A 14,665-nucleotide genomic window follows, 5' to 3' on the forward strand; every position below is an offset into this window, starting at 1 on the left:
TTAGATAGTTGATGATTCATGCAAGAATTAACTGAACGTTTTGCTGACTACCTTACATTTGGACTTCTGTTGTTATTTATCCCTCTTTTGTTAATGTTTGTACTTTTTTAAGGGGACTCCGTTTATTAGACCTTGTGTATTCATAGACAAAAATGCCTTTTACAGCTTTTACTAGCTAGTGAACAACGCATTGCTGGGATGGAAGAATTATTAAATAAAGCTTTTCTGGATGGATCTTCTGCAGATTCCAGTTTGATGGAAGGAATGCCTTTTGATGTACTCTTTGTGGTATCTCTGCTGCCTAGAGATAGTAACTCCTGACAGTTTAAGCGCTGAAAGTATTAGATGGCAGCAATATTCATTGTTATTTTTGAGATGCTATTGTTCTCTTTTAAAACAAAGGATTTAATACRGTGCAGTTTTACTTTGCAGGAAAAGAATCTCAAATTGAACTGTATTTAATGCTTGAAATTTTTCCTTTTTTTTCCCCCAAAGGTTTTCAGATACCTTGGAGATGGCAGATGATATGGCCATAGATATACCCCATATTTGGTTGTACCTAGCTGAGTTGGTGACCCCCATGTTAAAAGAAGGAGGAATCTCTATGAGAGAACTTATACAGTAAGGAACGTTGTTTTCTTCCAGYGACAGTCAAGCCTGAGCTGTCTGCCTAGCTGTGCTCTAGCATTTTCGCCGCGTGGGTCCCGTCAGTGGATAAAAYGCAGATASGATTAGAGACTTGGTTTGCGAGACKTGCTGCATGTTGCTGAGAGCTTCRGATATTTCAGTGGTGGGAARGGCACTCTCTGTACTGCAAGTCACCATCTCGTTCGGTGCAGGGGGTGGTGCTTTATCCATAGATCTGCTCCGGTCCCGTTTGCTTCAGCTGAACTGCAAAACGCCCCAGTGTTGTAGAGTCACGCAAGAGCACGCTAAGGCTCTGAGAATCTGTCTTAGATTTGAAGAGAGCAAGGTATCGTGCAGGAGTGTTTATGTTTCCGGGTGTAATAATTACCATCTGGATGTGGCCATGAACACGGGCACAAAAGGTCACCCACAAAAATGGAAACTGCTTCCAGGACCAGAGTTTCAGTATTGTTATATGTGTAATGGATATTTGGGGATTAAGTAGTTTAATTGCTACCCCTTGCCTTGCATTCCGACTCTGCAGCACTGTTCTGTGATGATTGACTGTCTTTGGGGACAATTCAAATTACAAGGAAAGATATCTCTTTTTCTTTTATTCTAGAGAATTTAGCAAACCTTTGCTTCCTGTGGGAAGAGCTGGCGTCTTGCTTGCTGAAATCTTGCACCTTCTATGCAAACAAATGGTAAGTGTCCAGGTGTACAGCTCATAGAGTACATGTTTATGCATGAAGCCTACATGCTCACATTTCCCACATGAAGGTATTTAGAGATGGGCCAGCCAATCCAGATAACCTAGGAAACCTGCCTCTCCATGCCCAGTTTCAAACCAAGCCTTACAAGGTTCCAMAAAGTTAACTTTTCTTTCTCATCGCTTTTCCCTTTTGCAGGTACCTTTGCACTTGGCTTCTTCCAGAAGCTAGAGTGCTGAAATACTGCAAGAGGGACATTCTCAAGGTATTTCTGGGCTGACCAGAAGCAGCAAGTACTGGAAATCTTGCGAGAGCTGTTCTTGCAGACCGGAGAGGTTCTGAGAGTTCGGATAAGCTTCAGATGGCCTCTCAGACTTCTGGGTGCTTATCCAAACTAAACCTGCCAACTCTGATTCACCCGTCACTAGGGGTAGTGACACCTTTTCACCTTGTAACTTCTAGAGCTCTCTTACACGTTTCACAGTCGTGTGTCCAGACAGTTTGGTGGTTTCCCTACAACTTTGTCTCCATTTTTGTATTTGTTTTTTTTTCCCTCAATCCAGTTAAATAGTACACTTTGGATAGTGTCTATTTTAAGCCCTGTAAAATCCCTTCACTTTCCTGTTTTTAAAGCATGCATTCAAATRAGGTTGATTGTTCCAGGAGTGTTTCAGTCTAGCAGTGTGGATAGTGGCTTTTTATTTATTTATTTTAGTCTTATGCTTGTTTGGACAGTTGATTTACATTTTTCCCCCTCTGTTCTCTGAAAGAAAAGCTGCTGTGCTCTGTGGGTTGAAGCACAGGCTTGGGTTTCTGTTTCTGCCACAGCTTTCTAATGCGATCTTGTCTAGACTGACATACTTGGACTTGGGTATTTTGAGTTAGGCATTTCCATCTGGTATCACATAATTCAGATTCTGGTGAATTGTGGCAGGGACTTGGCATAATTACCTCTTTACTAATCTGTATATTAAAATTCAAAATATCAGGCTGCTTTTATGACAGTGTTTAGCTTTGGCTGCACAATGACCCCCGCTCCTTGTGTAGGTGCTATGAAGTRAATGTTTTTGCAGAGCATTTGGGTGAGAATAACTGGTTGTCAATAGCATTTTTATTCTTGTCAGAATTGCATACGTGCCGTTTTAAACGGGATACTAAAAGGTCAGTGTGACATTAGAAGATGCAAAAGGTTGTACTGTATGTGTATTGTCAAGGTTTGCAATAAATTCTRGGAACTGAAGAATGAACTAGGTATTATGTAGCTGCATTTGAGGCTTGATGTCTGCACAGAAAACAGCCATGTAAATAATGATTTTCTAGTGGGGGATAATTTACTGGTGTCTTAATGTCAAAGCATGGAAGAATGAGTCATGGAGTAAGTTAATGGCAGAGTCAGGAGAAGAATCTAAGTCATCTAACTGCCAGCTCTGTGTCACAGCCATGAGACACTGTGCCTTGCTCAGATATACCCACTTTCCATAGGTAATCTCTGGCTGAAGTTGTTGCAAACCCTATGTATCACGTTACACCTTGTTTTATTACGCATCACCATGGTGTTTGACCACTTTACAAGATACTTATACTTGTGGCAGGATTGCATATATGATTTCTTTTGCACGGGTTCTCCAGACATGATCACTTTATTGCTAGGCATCTTGTTTGGTGGCTGAACAGTTCTTTATCTCTCCTGACACAGCTGCACCATTCCAGCTTGTGTGAGTTCCCCTGGATTTCTGTCAAGCCTTTTGAAACAAGCAAACTGTTTGTATTTTAGAGCCATAAGAAAGTGGGAGCCTTATGGAGGGAGACTGGCCTCAGTTGGAAGGACTACTTACCTGAAGGGGAGGATGTACATACCTTTCTCACGGAACAAGTGAGTTGAGAGCGAGCGTCCGCTTTGTGGTTTTGGTCTGCTAAGTTTTGGTCCCCGGTCCTGTCTGTCGGTCTTCTTCCCTCCCACCCTTACGTGTTGTTGGCATGGGACTTGGGAAAGAAGCGTCTCYGTCATCAAGTTGAGGTTAGATTATTTTCAGCACACCCTTTCTGAAACGCTGGGATGGCTGGGCCTGTCCTCCATGATCCCAGGCACACGTTTCCCATCAGCTGGCTTCTGCTAGTAGATGTATTCCCCCAAAAGGGCAGAATGAAGTCAAGAATGAATTTTGCAGGTAATCAGGAAGCAGAACAGACTGTCTGTAGGTGGACTGCAATAAATGATAGCAAGTATTTCCTCTTCTCACCTTCCATTTTATCATCCCAGARGGTTTCACAATGGAGAGGAGCCAGGCCATAGTAGGAGACCGTACCTTGCACCTTGCAGCGCTTGCCAGGGTGCTCAAAATGAAGGTGCTGGAGGCCTTCCGTAGGAGCCCCAAGTGTACCAGGTCCCTGTTCTAGTACTTACAAAGTGCTGTGCTACAGGAAATTAAATGTATTACCAAGACCTGGCGACCGGTGAAAGGACCGTAGATCCTCTGTCGCGTTTTGCAAGAATTGGGGTGTTAGCCTCAATTTTTTTGAGCGAATGCCAACTCTGGAAATTGCATTGCAGCTCCCCATAGTCACAGCTGAGCAACGCATTGTGCACACTTATATTGTGCAGGGCTGGAGTTTGTTTAAGGAGGTGGTAGTTTCTTTGCTGGACAATGTAATTCCTGTATGTTTGTAAAACGTTTTATAATCTTTGGAACAGAAGAAAGTATGTAAATTGTTATAATGATAACTTAGCATTGGAAAGTTGCGGAAAGCAGAACAAACTGTAGCTTGCTGTCTTGATTAAGCGTAGGAAAGTTTGTTTAAYTGATTCTCCTCATTGCTTCTGATGTTGCAGAAGTTGGACTTCACGGAGTCCGAGTGTTCCAGTTCCTCAGAAGCACTTTCAGAGAAAGAACTCTCTGCAGAAGAGCTGAACAAACAGCTAGAGAAACTCATTGTTGAGGACAAGGCRAACGATGAACAAATCTTTGACTGGGTAGAGGTACAAAGACCGTTTTCACTCTCCCTGCACACAGTTTGTTAACCGCTTTTATAAACACGTTCCCGTCTCAAGGAGCATCTCTGCAGTCTGTCAGGTCTTTCCGTTCCTTTCATGCAGTGCCAGGCCCAAGGTATTCTTGTCTGTTGGGGAAAACAGCCGGGAGCCAACTATAATCTCTAGTCGCTGGCATGCAGCAGCTTCCTTATTGCCGCGTTAGCTCCGCAGAGGTGAGACGTTATCAGACTTCTGTGGCCGCTGCCTGTACGTTTCTGGTTGAGACACGAATCACCTTYGGGGCGGGCTGTCTCACATCCCGTATTTCACAAGAAGGCATCGCGCTTCTGTGGTKCATCGACGCAGTTCTAAGGAAGTTGTGGTACAACAAGAAAGGGCAGAGCYAGGCACGGTTGGAACTGAGAAATGAATACAACATGTTGACTTTTTTTTTTCCTGCCATCAACACTTTCAAAGAATTAAAATCTATATATAATTACTCAATTATTTCAAATTAACATTCAGAAAGAAGTTTTACCAGTGTTACCTTACTACTGATTAATTGTCTATTTAGATACTGTACTTTTCACTTCGAAAGGCTGCTTCTGGTTGCCAGCTGTGTTATAGATCRTGTTGCTACACTCTTTCTTGCCTAGTGTTCCCTTCCCTACTGTTCTTATCTCTAGAAAAGGGGAAAAAAGCGTCTCATTGTTTTCTGTGACAAGACCTACGCAAACTCCCCCACGCCCAACTGCATGCTCTGCCATGTTTTAAAAATGTCCCTCGTCTGGACTGCCACTGAGAGCATGTGTACCTTTCCCAGAGTGTTGGACCAGGCAGTGTAAAGGAAAGAAGAAAAAAACCAAAAACAACAGCAACAAAAAACACTGTTTTTTTTTTTTTTTTGCCAAGTAACTCCAAGTGCATCTTGCAAGGCAGATTTTAAATCTTGCTTCTAACATGGTATTCAATCCTGAGCATTTATATCTCTGCTTGCAGCTAAACCTTGGCAAGCTTCATTTCAGCTATTTCTGTCGCTGGAGCAATGTGCTAGAAATGTCCTTTTTCTATTGCTGTGAGGATAGCAGAGTGCAAGCAGTACTGAAAATCTAGGGACACCCACAGGCTCTCTTTGTAGGCTTGGATGAGTTATGTAGCCATTCCCTGAAGTTCCTCTCTCTACAAAGCACGTCTCCTACCAAGGAGGATTCTGTAAAATGTGTTGGAAAAAGTGTAAAACGCTTAGAAAATGTAAAAGGCGCTGCAAAAGCCAAGCATCATTGTTTCAATTGGTTTCTCTAGCTGACAGGCTAATAGGTGGGAGTAGTTAAATAGGTTGTCCCAATCGGAAGAGACCTATTGTTGCATGTTGATGTACCTGAACTATTTTCAAGAAGGAAATGGGGAAGCTGGATTTTTGCAAAGTGAACTGGTTTCCTACTGCAGCAGCTTTTGCTGAATTTACTCTTCCTGCCAAATTCAGCAGTGGATTTTGGAAACAGTTGCTCTTATGCGCTGGAGTGTTTTTAACTGGCCCATTTACTCTTGATTTCAGGCTAATCTAGATGAAAGCCAGATGAGTTCACCTACATTCCTTAGAGCTTTAATGACAGCAGTTTGCAAAGCAGCTATTATAGGTGAGTAACTTCCAATGCAAGTACTGAACAAACCAATCAAACGTGCCAAGAATTATTTTACATTTTTAGGTTTGTGTCGGTTTTTCCTTTCCTCTCAGGCTGCTTTTTAACACACCCCTAAGATTTTTGCAATGTATTGCCTAGTGCCTGAGAGCGAAGTGTTCGCTCCACCAGTGACAGCTGGGCACTTGGATGTGATGGTATTCTCCACTCCTGGTCTGGCCCCTTCCCCTGAGTGTCCCAGTGACTTTGTTTGAGCAGACATTTCAGACGACTCTGAGCAATGCCAGATTGTTCATTGATCCTTTTACAGTGAAGGTGGAAATGCGCTAGACGTTATTAAAGATAATTAGCATTTCCACTCCCATGGCAGCGAGGGCCCGTGGGTGCTCTGCCACGTGTGAGTTGGAAGCGTGGGCTGCAGTAGAGAAGAAGCCAGCTTGCATCTCTGGCTTGTTGGTAGGTTTTATGTCCCGAGCGAGTGGCRTTTTTGGAAAGAGAGTTTATATGGATTAGCTGAAGGTACATCAAGCCATAATGTCCCAGGAGTATGGCAGTCGGTTGAAACTGCAAGGGGAGGGTGGGTTCCTAAAAAAGAAGTGTGAGCATCAGACCCTCGGGGGGGAGGGGGAAAGTTGAATAAAGCACTGTTAGTCAATGGAAACATCTGGCCTGTTCACGTTGTTTCCTTTAACTTTACTGCTGGCATCTGGCAAGGCAAAGAAATTGTGCTTGTAAAGCACCCATTTCTGCTCCTAGCTGTAAGAGTCACACTTGGTGGAGGGATTGGTCTGAATTTCATCTGGCCACTGCATGGATGTGAGGGGAAAGACACAACCCAATTCCTTTCTTCCTAGAAAACAGAATCTTTCGGATGCCACCTAGTGTTAATGGCTAAATGACACCGGATTTTATGACAAATGTGTAAGGGTTCCCTGATGTATCTCTGCTGGGGGTATATCGGTAACATCTTGATGTTTTACTTTTCTATCTTGCTTCTAATTGAGATTTTGTTCTTTGTTTTCTAAAAATCTCTTAGTCATGTTTTTAGCATGTTCTAATTAAAAGCTGCTGAATAATGAATTTCTCTATGTTGCTGCTGAAGGAAATGGACATCTAACACACATTTTAATATATTTCTGACTTCCTATGTCATGTGCAGTTTATGATTCTGTTTCTGCTGTAGTGTTTTTAGAAAAAGGCATACTTTTCTCAAAACCTCCTCTGCAGCTGAGATTTTTAGCTCGAGCCATTGTGTGCGCTTTGGGCATCCAGTTGTCTGTGGGAAAGCAATGATTTGCACTGCAAAGTATGGTGGTAGTTCTGCTGCTCGTGCAGCAGGCTGGCTAGGGGCCAGGTAGGGCCACCAGAGATACTGGTGGAGTTTGGGCAGTAAGAAGAATCAGGACTTCCAGAAGTAGCCACTGATCAGAGATACTCACTTCCTAATTTTTTCTTATCCTTTTTTCTCTCCGGACTAACCCACATCTGTGATTTCTATTTGAATAAGTAAAGGTGATAAAAGAACTGCCCCCGCTGCCATCTACCAAAGCTAACCCTGTTTTCTTCTCTTTTCTTCAGTGGATTCTTCTAGCTTCCGTGTGGACACTGCTGTTATCAAACAGAGAGTGCCGATCTTACTCAAGTATCTAGATTCAGACACAGAGAAGGAACTACAAGCACTTTATGCACTACAAGCATCAATAGTAAAACTTGATCAGCCTCCTAGTAAGTATTCTCTCTGCTCTGGGGATTTGAACCCTGACAACTTAACTGCTTCTGTGAGAGTAGAATCTAGTGAAAAGAGTCTGGAAGAGGATGTGCTTTTCCTGACAGTGCAACTAACCTTTTACACTTATACATAGAAGATGAGAGAAAACAGCTTGCAGTAGTATCTGCTTATCCAGCTTTTGGCCTTTAGAGCAGTCCTGTTCCCCAGATGCTTGGCTGGAGGTGTGCTCTTCTCTTGGTTGCTCCTCTAAGCAGCCGTACAGAAGGAAAAACAAATCTCTGTGATGCCAAGAGAGGCACAGAAAATTCTGTCAAGGTTTACAGTTCCTAGACATGCAAGAGCACCACTCATTGCAATTGCATTGCAGTGCTGCACCATAGATGTGTGTGGCCTTGGAGGGAATAAAATGAGTTGGACAACTGATGAGTCTTGTCCCAGAAATGCTGTGGGAAAGTGTTTATTTATGGAAAAGGGGTGGAGGGGTTGCCAAAGAAATGGGAATGCCCGGGGAGTCTGCAGATTGTATGTTGCCACAGCTGCTTTCTCAGCTTCCCCATTTCTACGCAGCATGTATTGTCAGACAGTGTCAGAGAGAYCTGGGTTCCTTCTCAGCTGCACCTAACCAGCCAGGAGGCAGTAATTTAGTAACAGGCCTTGCTTTTACTTGTGTCTGCATCTCTTGCTTTAAAGGTCACGTTAATCCCCTTATCCATAACTGTGCATCTTTGTCCGCCGACTTAAACCACGCAGTACTTACAGATGTTCTCTCCCATTATTCCATTATTGCAGATTTGTTGCGGATGTTTTTTGATTGCCTGTATGATGAGGAGGTAATATCGGAGGATGCCTTCTACAAGTGGGAGAGCAGCAAGGACCCAGCGGAGCAGAATGGGAAAGGAGTAGCRCTAAAATCTGTCACCGCGTTCTTCACATGGCTACGGGAGGCTGAAGAGGAGTCGGAGGATAATTAAAACTTAAAATACAGAAAAAAAAACAATTTAAGTATTTTTTTAAAAAGTTTCACGTCTTCGCCAATCACAGTGCAGCAAGGCCAATTCTCGCGCAGATCCCCCCCTTTCCCCACACATGCACGAGTGGGAGAGGTAAAAAATAGATAAACACAAAGGTGATCATGGAGGAAAAAAAGGTACTTGAAAAAAAAAAAGCAAACTTCAAACCTGAGGGCGGGAGCACTAAACCAAAATACATGTATTATTTATAGAAAATATTTTTGTTTTTAATCTTTTTTTCTTTTCTTTTTAACAAGGACTCATACTTACAAAAACACAAAGCGAAACAAATCTGTTTAGCAGGAAAAAAAAGTTGAAAACTTTTAATTTATTATTTTAAGGACTGCAAATGCCAGTGTAATTTTTAAATTTGCAGTTTCTGTAAACAAATTGTATAATAGAACAAAAGCAGAGAAATAAATTTCCCTCCCCTTCATACGCACCTCAGTTTTGTTTCAAAGCATGATAAGTAGACAAAACTTTCAAGGGGGTTAGGGTAAGCTAGATGAGGAAGAGATCAATTTTTTTTTTAATTATCATCAGATTTTTCTGCCTGCCTCTCAGCTTGCTTCAGAGATTTAAAAGAAAATAGTAATCAAAACGTACATAACCTTGGAACGGAAGGAAATGCATTTGAGAAAACTGCTGCGGACCAGAGTGCTCCGAAAATAACTCATTCAAAACAGTGCTACCCTGGGGAAAACAAAAAAGTACTAGTGATACTTTCAGAACCTTTAGAGCAACTTTAAGGCTTGTAAATACATAGAACAAATATTTAAAAAAAAAAAAAAAACGAAAAAAAGAAATTGACTCAATACTATTTCTTTTCACTTTCAAAATATAAAGAACAAAATAAAGACAAACATTGCAAGTTTAAAAGAAAGTAAAACGACTTCTCCTTTGACAGCTGCTGAATGTGTGCACCCTCTCTTGGGCGGTGCTGGCTTCCTTTCCATTGTGTAGATCCAAATTGTGTACATATAGTGTGTGTATGTATGTGTGTCTACCAAAAAGAGGGGTGAGAGCAATTGTAAAAAGGGGGTTGCTGCTTGGGAGACCTTTTCTGCAGAGAGAACTTAACCGGCCGAGGAGCAGCTGGCGGGGCTGCCGTACGACGCAGGTCCGCTGGGCTCCCYGCGCGGCTGGGATTTGGCCTCCGGGGCGGCCGGTACCTGCTCCCAGCTGCGTTTTCCAGCCGCGGCGTCGCGTGACTCGGAGCAGCGGCGTTGTGCCSGTGACTTGTGAGGCCGCAGCCTTCCGAGCCTGATGACTGACCGACTGACCGCCCGTCTGCTGCCGCCGCTCGCCTTGCTGTGCTTAAGGAACCCAAAGACCCGTCAGGGTGAGAAAGCGACCTACAAGATTAGGCAGAAGAGGTGACACGAGCGCTGCAAGCGATTCGGTGCTGCTCCCGGCTCTGCCCAGCCCGTAGCGGTGGCCCAAGTCCGAGCCCGGCCCTGGCTTCTCCGGCGCAGATTAACCGTGGTGGCTTTGCAGTGCGGTGGGAGAGCGCGCGTGTGCCCGGAGGGGACCCGGCTGTGCCCCGGTACCCCGCGGTCCTCCAAACTGAGCTGCTTCTGCGTGCTGCAAGTCTCTCGTGTGTCTTTCCTCGACAACCAAAGACGATCTGCTGGCTCTCGCTGTGAAGAAGCATCTACCATAATACAGTCTGCAGAGTTTGTGAAGCCCTAAAACGTAGTTTGTGAACTGTGGTCCGTGGACCGCGAGTAACCTGTGGAGCATCTGCTGGTGGTCTGCGCAGCGCTAGCTGCTCACACGATGCTGTCTCTTTCTTTCCAGCTGCTAAATCACTTCTTTTTTAAAAAAAAGAAAAAGGAAAAAAAGGAAAAAAAAAAAAGCTACAAATACATTAAATACTTTCCTAATCTTTCTTTTACATGTAAACAATTGCTGTACTTGCATAAGGATGTTACTTGATCACCAAGGGGAAGGGAGGAGGGTGCCTGGTTGTGGCTGGAGGGGGAAACGTCCACGAGTTGCTTCCCCTGTTACCACGCATTCCCTGCCGTGAAGCCGAGCTGGAGAATCCACGGCCTAAAACACTAGAGCATTGTTCGCGGGATTTTTTTTTTTTTTTTAGTAACAATAAAACACTTTTCTCTGATGTTTTGTTAAAAAAAAAAATCACCCTTACTGTATGCATATGTATGTATGTGCTTGTCTGACACTCAGCTGTTCCTCCTGCTCCGTTGCTTTCGCAGCCGCGGTGGTGGCAGGCACTCTCGAGGTCTCTTTGCCAGCTGGGGGTTTTTAAAACGCGTGCAGAAGGTCCGAGTAAGAGCAGGTACGCGATGGTTTCCAGCGGCTGGAGGATGCAAGTCAGTAAAAGAGGCCGAAGGTTTGCTAAGCTGGCACACGCCCCTGATGAATTTCCCTGCAGAGGACGGGCTGGCAGCGGGAACGTCGGAGCTTGGAGCCGCTCTGCAGGGYGCAGGGTAAGGCCTGTGATTTATTTTAACGATTGCCTGGGAATGCAAAGGAGGAACGTGGTAGAGCCTTTGAACAGCCAAGGGAAGCAAAGTTTGTCAGCGGCAGGGAAATTGTTTGGGAAGCTCAAACCCTTTGACTGAAGGAGTTGGAAAAACACTGGCTGGAGGAAACGGGAGCGGTGAGCAGCGCCGGGGCGGAGGGGAGAGGAGAAGCTGCTCCCAGGGCTCCCCTCCTTGCTCCAGCTGTTAACTCCGGGTGGGCCACGTGTGCCGGTGCCACCACCRACTGCACTGCAGAGGGCAGAAGCGGCAGGTCTGTGGGGCTGGGAGGAGGCCCCAGGGGTTGTCCGGAGGGGGACTGGAGCTCCGGAGCCCCCCGGGCTGCAGTACGGTGCCCCGGGTGCTTTCCGTTTTTAGACAACAGGAGACGCAGGGGCGGAAGGGATGGCTTAGCAGAAGGCGTCACGTCTGGAGCGTGTGGCTTTGCACCTGCGGCATCTCTGAACGTAATCCTGTACTCTGGCCGTAGCACCACCGGTCCGGGCTTGGCCCTTGCTCCTTTAGCYGACGCGTGGATCTGCATTGGATGCGCTCCCTGCTGCAAGGAGACCGAGCGGCAGGAGGGGCACGGGAAGAGGGATGCCGCTGCAGACATGGCTTTTGTGCTCTTGGCAGTTTAATGGTAATTATTAAGCGTGGAAGGTGCAGGACATGACTTTAGCAAAGCCTGGCGGAGCTGGCTCCGGACGGTGCAGGGCCAGCGCACCGCATTTGATCAAAGGAGAAGCTTTCTGCGGAAGTTGGCCAGGATTTGTGCTTCGGTCCAGGTCTGCCAGACTCGTAGGCTCCAGATTGCTCCTCAGCAGTTTGGGTTGGTGTTTGCAACCCCTTTTATCCTACGCTAAGAACACRCGATGCATGTTTAAGTCGGTAGTAACTGATGTTGGTATTTGCTTTGTTCCTGCGTCGTGTGGTGCTTTCGTCTCCAAGCCTGCAGACGACTTAATTTTTTGCGATGAAGGAAAACAGGGCCTCTRAAAAGTCCCTTAACTTGCTTGAGTGTCCTGAAAACATTTCAAACCRATTGCAGATGTCGGCATCTCGTTGCCAAAAGGGTGCCTGTGACTGTTCCTGCTACGTTTAGCTCCAGCGTGAGCTGTTTTTACAGAGGAGGGGACTTTAAGCCGGTGGGATTGTCAGAAGCATTCGCCGCAGAGCAGAACAGCCATTACAGCCATGCCCCTGGCGCTGGTCACTTGTGTTTGGTTCGTTTCACAGATGTAAATGGGTTCAACTTTGCGGGCGCTAAGCTCAAAATCAGACCACCATCCTCGCGAACCCTCCCATGCTCTTGCACCCATCTTATATTTCTTAAAGCACAAGCAGTGAGCTCAGACTTTTGCTCTTCGGAAGATGTTGGCCTTGTGCTGCTCCCTGATGCTAGGCCACCTAAGCAGCATCTCCGACCAAACAGCRTCAGCAGGAGCGTGAACGCATTGCACGTCGCTTTCTTTTAATAAGGTGCTAAGCCAGGGGCTTGTGCAAGAGCCCGTGCCCCGGTATGGACTCGGAGCAGCAGTTTGATGTGGCTTCTGGGCCACACTCAAGCTGGATTGACTGCAGGATGGAGCCTGGGACTCACGGGCTTGAGGCCAGGGGGCTCCTGCTTCGCTTCCCGTGTCCCAGCCCAGCTCTGCGGACAGATTAGCTGCAAGGAGCAGTTGCAGGAAAGCAGTGGCTAYGGGCAAGTGACCGCAGCAAGCAGCTGATCAGCCCACTCAGCTGCCAGAGGCGTGAGTAAATCCCTGCAGATATCTGAGGCAACGCACTGGAATGGTTCTTCCCCTTTCCTTGTATTTTCCAAGGGCTCCGGTTGCCACCTGTGGTAACCATCACGTAATTGTGGCTTGCTGAAATAACTTTGGCTTATGTAAAGGCTGCTGCAGGGATGCCCAGACCATCATCTGTGGAAAGCTGTGGTCATGTGGCACCGGTTTCTCTTCCTCGTTTCCAGCTGCTAAATTGCACTGAAACGGCAACAGAAACAAAACCAGCTCCTGCTCCATTCAGTACTTTCCAAAGGAGAATTTGTCCAACCCTGCAGTTGGTATCCCAGCTGCAGGGATGTTTGTGCTGTGACTGCAGATTGGGAAGGAGAGGAGAGTCTCGGGGAAGGCAATCGCGTTAATGAAGTTAGGTGCAGAGCGTTACCTAGCATGGAGCGGAGCTCTGCTAGAAGCGTTTTCTCACAGCACGGCAGAGAAGAAAGTTTCTAGTTTATAAAAGGCTTCAGAAAGTAGAGGTAAAACTGGAAAATGAACTAACTTGCTAAGGGAGTGCGACGAGGTCGGAAGCGAGGCCTAAACATAATCGAAACTGAAGCTTGGAGCCACAACGATCCTGCGCTCGCTCAGCCAGCAGGATCGAGACCACGTTAGCAGAAGCTGATTTCCACATATAACGCAGAGAGCATGATACAGGCTTTTAAGGGGCCCCAAGACTCAATGAATTCTTACTCAAAGTAATAGTAATCTTGTGTTTAAAACATAATTGCTAAAGCCATAACTGGTACAGTACGTGGCAGGTAACTTAAGTAACTCAAGGGTAGTGCTTGTAAAGCAAGAAACGTTCGTGTTAAATAAAAAACCGTGGCATTATGGGGAAAATATTAGTTGGCGTAGGGTAAGAAACTTCATGGAGYATCTTGTGACCCCTGAAGCAGAGTTTGTGACCAGACATATTTACAACAGAAGTGCAACAGGTAGCTCACACTGAAGTTTCAATGTTTCTAATAGAAGTACAGGGCTTTGGTGGAAATCCCAGTAAATATCTCGAAGGCAAAGCATCGTTTTTATAGGGACTCCATCGGAGTCACGGAGTTACGGCCGCCGTCTGAGCGAAAAAGGGAGGGGAAAAGAGCCGACGTGCTCTACGGAAGTGCAGAAGCAAGACGCTCGCGCAGGACTTTACACCTTGTAGTACCTCTTAAAAGCTTAAGTGGAGAAGGGAATTTTGCAAGTTACCCTTTAAACTCAGGCCAARGGAAAGCAGAGGGATTTCAAGGAGAGAAAAAAGTGGAGAGAGAGAGAAAAAGGCCTATCAAAAAAAATCCTTGGAGCAAGAGCATTTTTTATTTATTTATTACAAGGGGCACCCTTCCTTCGCGGGAGAATCTGCTAGCGGCTTTTCAACTGGAAATCTCCAGCTGGCTGCCAGAAGATCTCTGCGGTGGAACGGGTGTCACTGAGGGTGAAGCCAGAGGCAGGGGCAAAGACACGCGGCTGCACCGGRACAACCGGCCCGAGGAATGGGATTGCTGGGCGGGGGGGTGCGGGGGAGCAGGCCACGCTGGTGCCCTCAGTAGGCTCCAGGGGTAACGCCGCAGCGCGCGGCGGGCGTGGCCAACGGCCGCGGGGTGGCGGTTGGCGCCGCGCGCGCGCAGTGCCCGCCGGAGGGAGCCGTTAACGGCCGCGCAGCAGCTCTCGCGCCCCGCCCGCGGCGAAAGGGGCTCTCCCAGGAGGGCCGCAG

The 14,665-nt window shown here is 46.2% G+C and overlaps 1 protein-coding gene across 13 annotated transcripts in view; it reads left to right on the forward strand.

The window, feature by feature from the left end:
• The window catches only part of EIF4G3 (eukaryotic translation initiation factor 4 gamma 3), a 93,038-nt gene extending 82,226 nt beyond the window's left edge, over window positions 1-10,812 (forward strand). For 12 of the 13 annotated variants that reach the window (XM_085305151.1, XM_085305157.1, XM_085305153.1 and 9 more), the window contains 7 exons: window positions 496-621; window positions 1,250-1,331; window positions 3,112-3,210; window positions 4,168-4,314; window positions 5,864-5,945; window positions 7,527-7,673; window positions 8,467-10,812. In XM_085305151.1, coding sequence (XP_085161277.1) covers window positions 496-621; window positions 1,250-1,331; window positions 3,112-3,210; window positions 4,168-4,314; window positions 5,864-5,945; window positions 7,527-7,673; window positions 8,467-8,648 — 865 coding nt within the window. In that variant the 3' untranslated portion in view covers window positions 8,649-10,812. The other variant, XM_085305163.1, reaches the window with a different exon arrangement.
• Window positions 10,813-14,665: the final 3,853 nt, after the last annotated feature.

The sequence above is a fragment of the Rhea americana genome, unplaced genomic scaffold, assembly GCF_003343005.1.
Source record: "Rhea americana isolate MKP2758 unplaced genomic scaffold, rheAme1 scaffold_217, whole genome shotgun sequence".
Taxonomy (NCBI): domain Eukaryota; kingdom Metazoa; phylum Chordata; class Aves; order Rheiformes; family Rheidae; genus Rhea; species Rhea americana.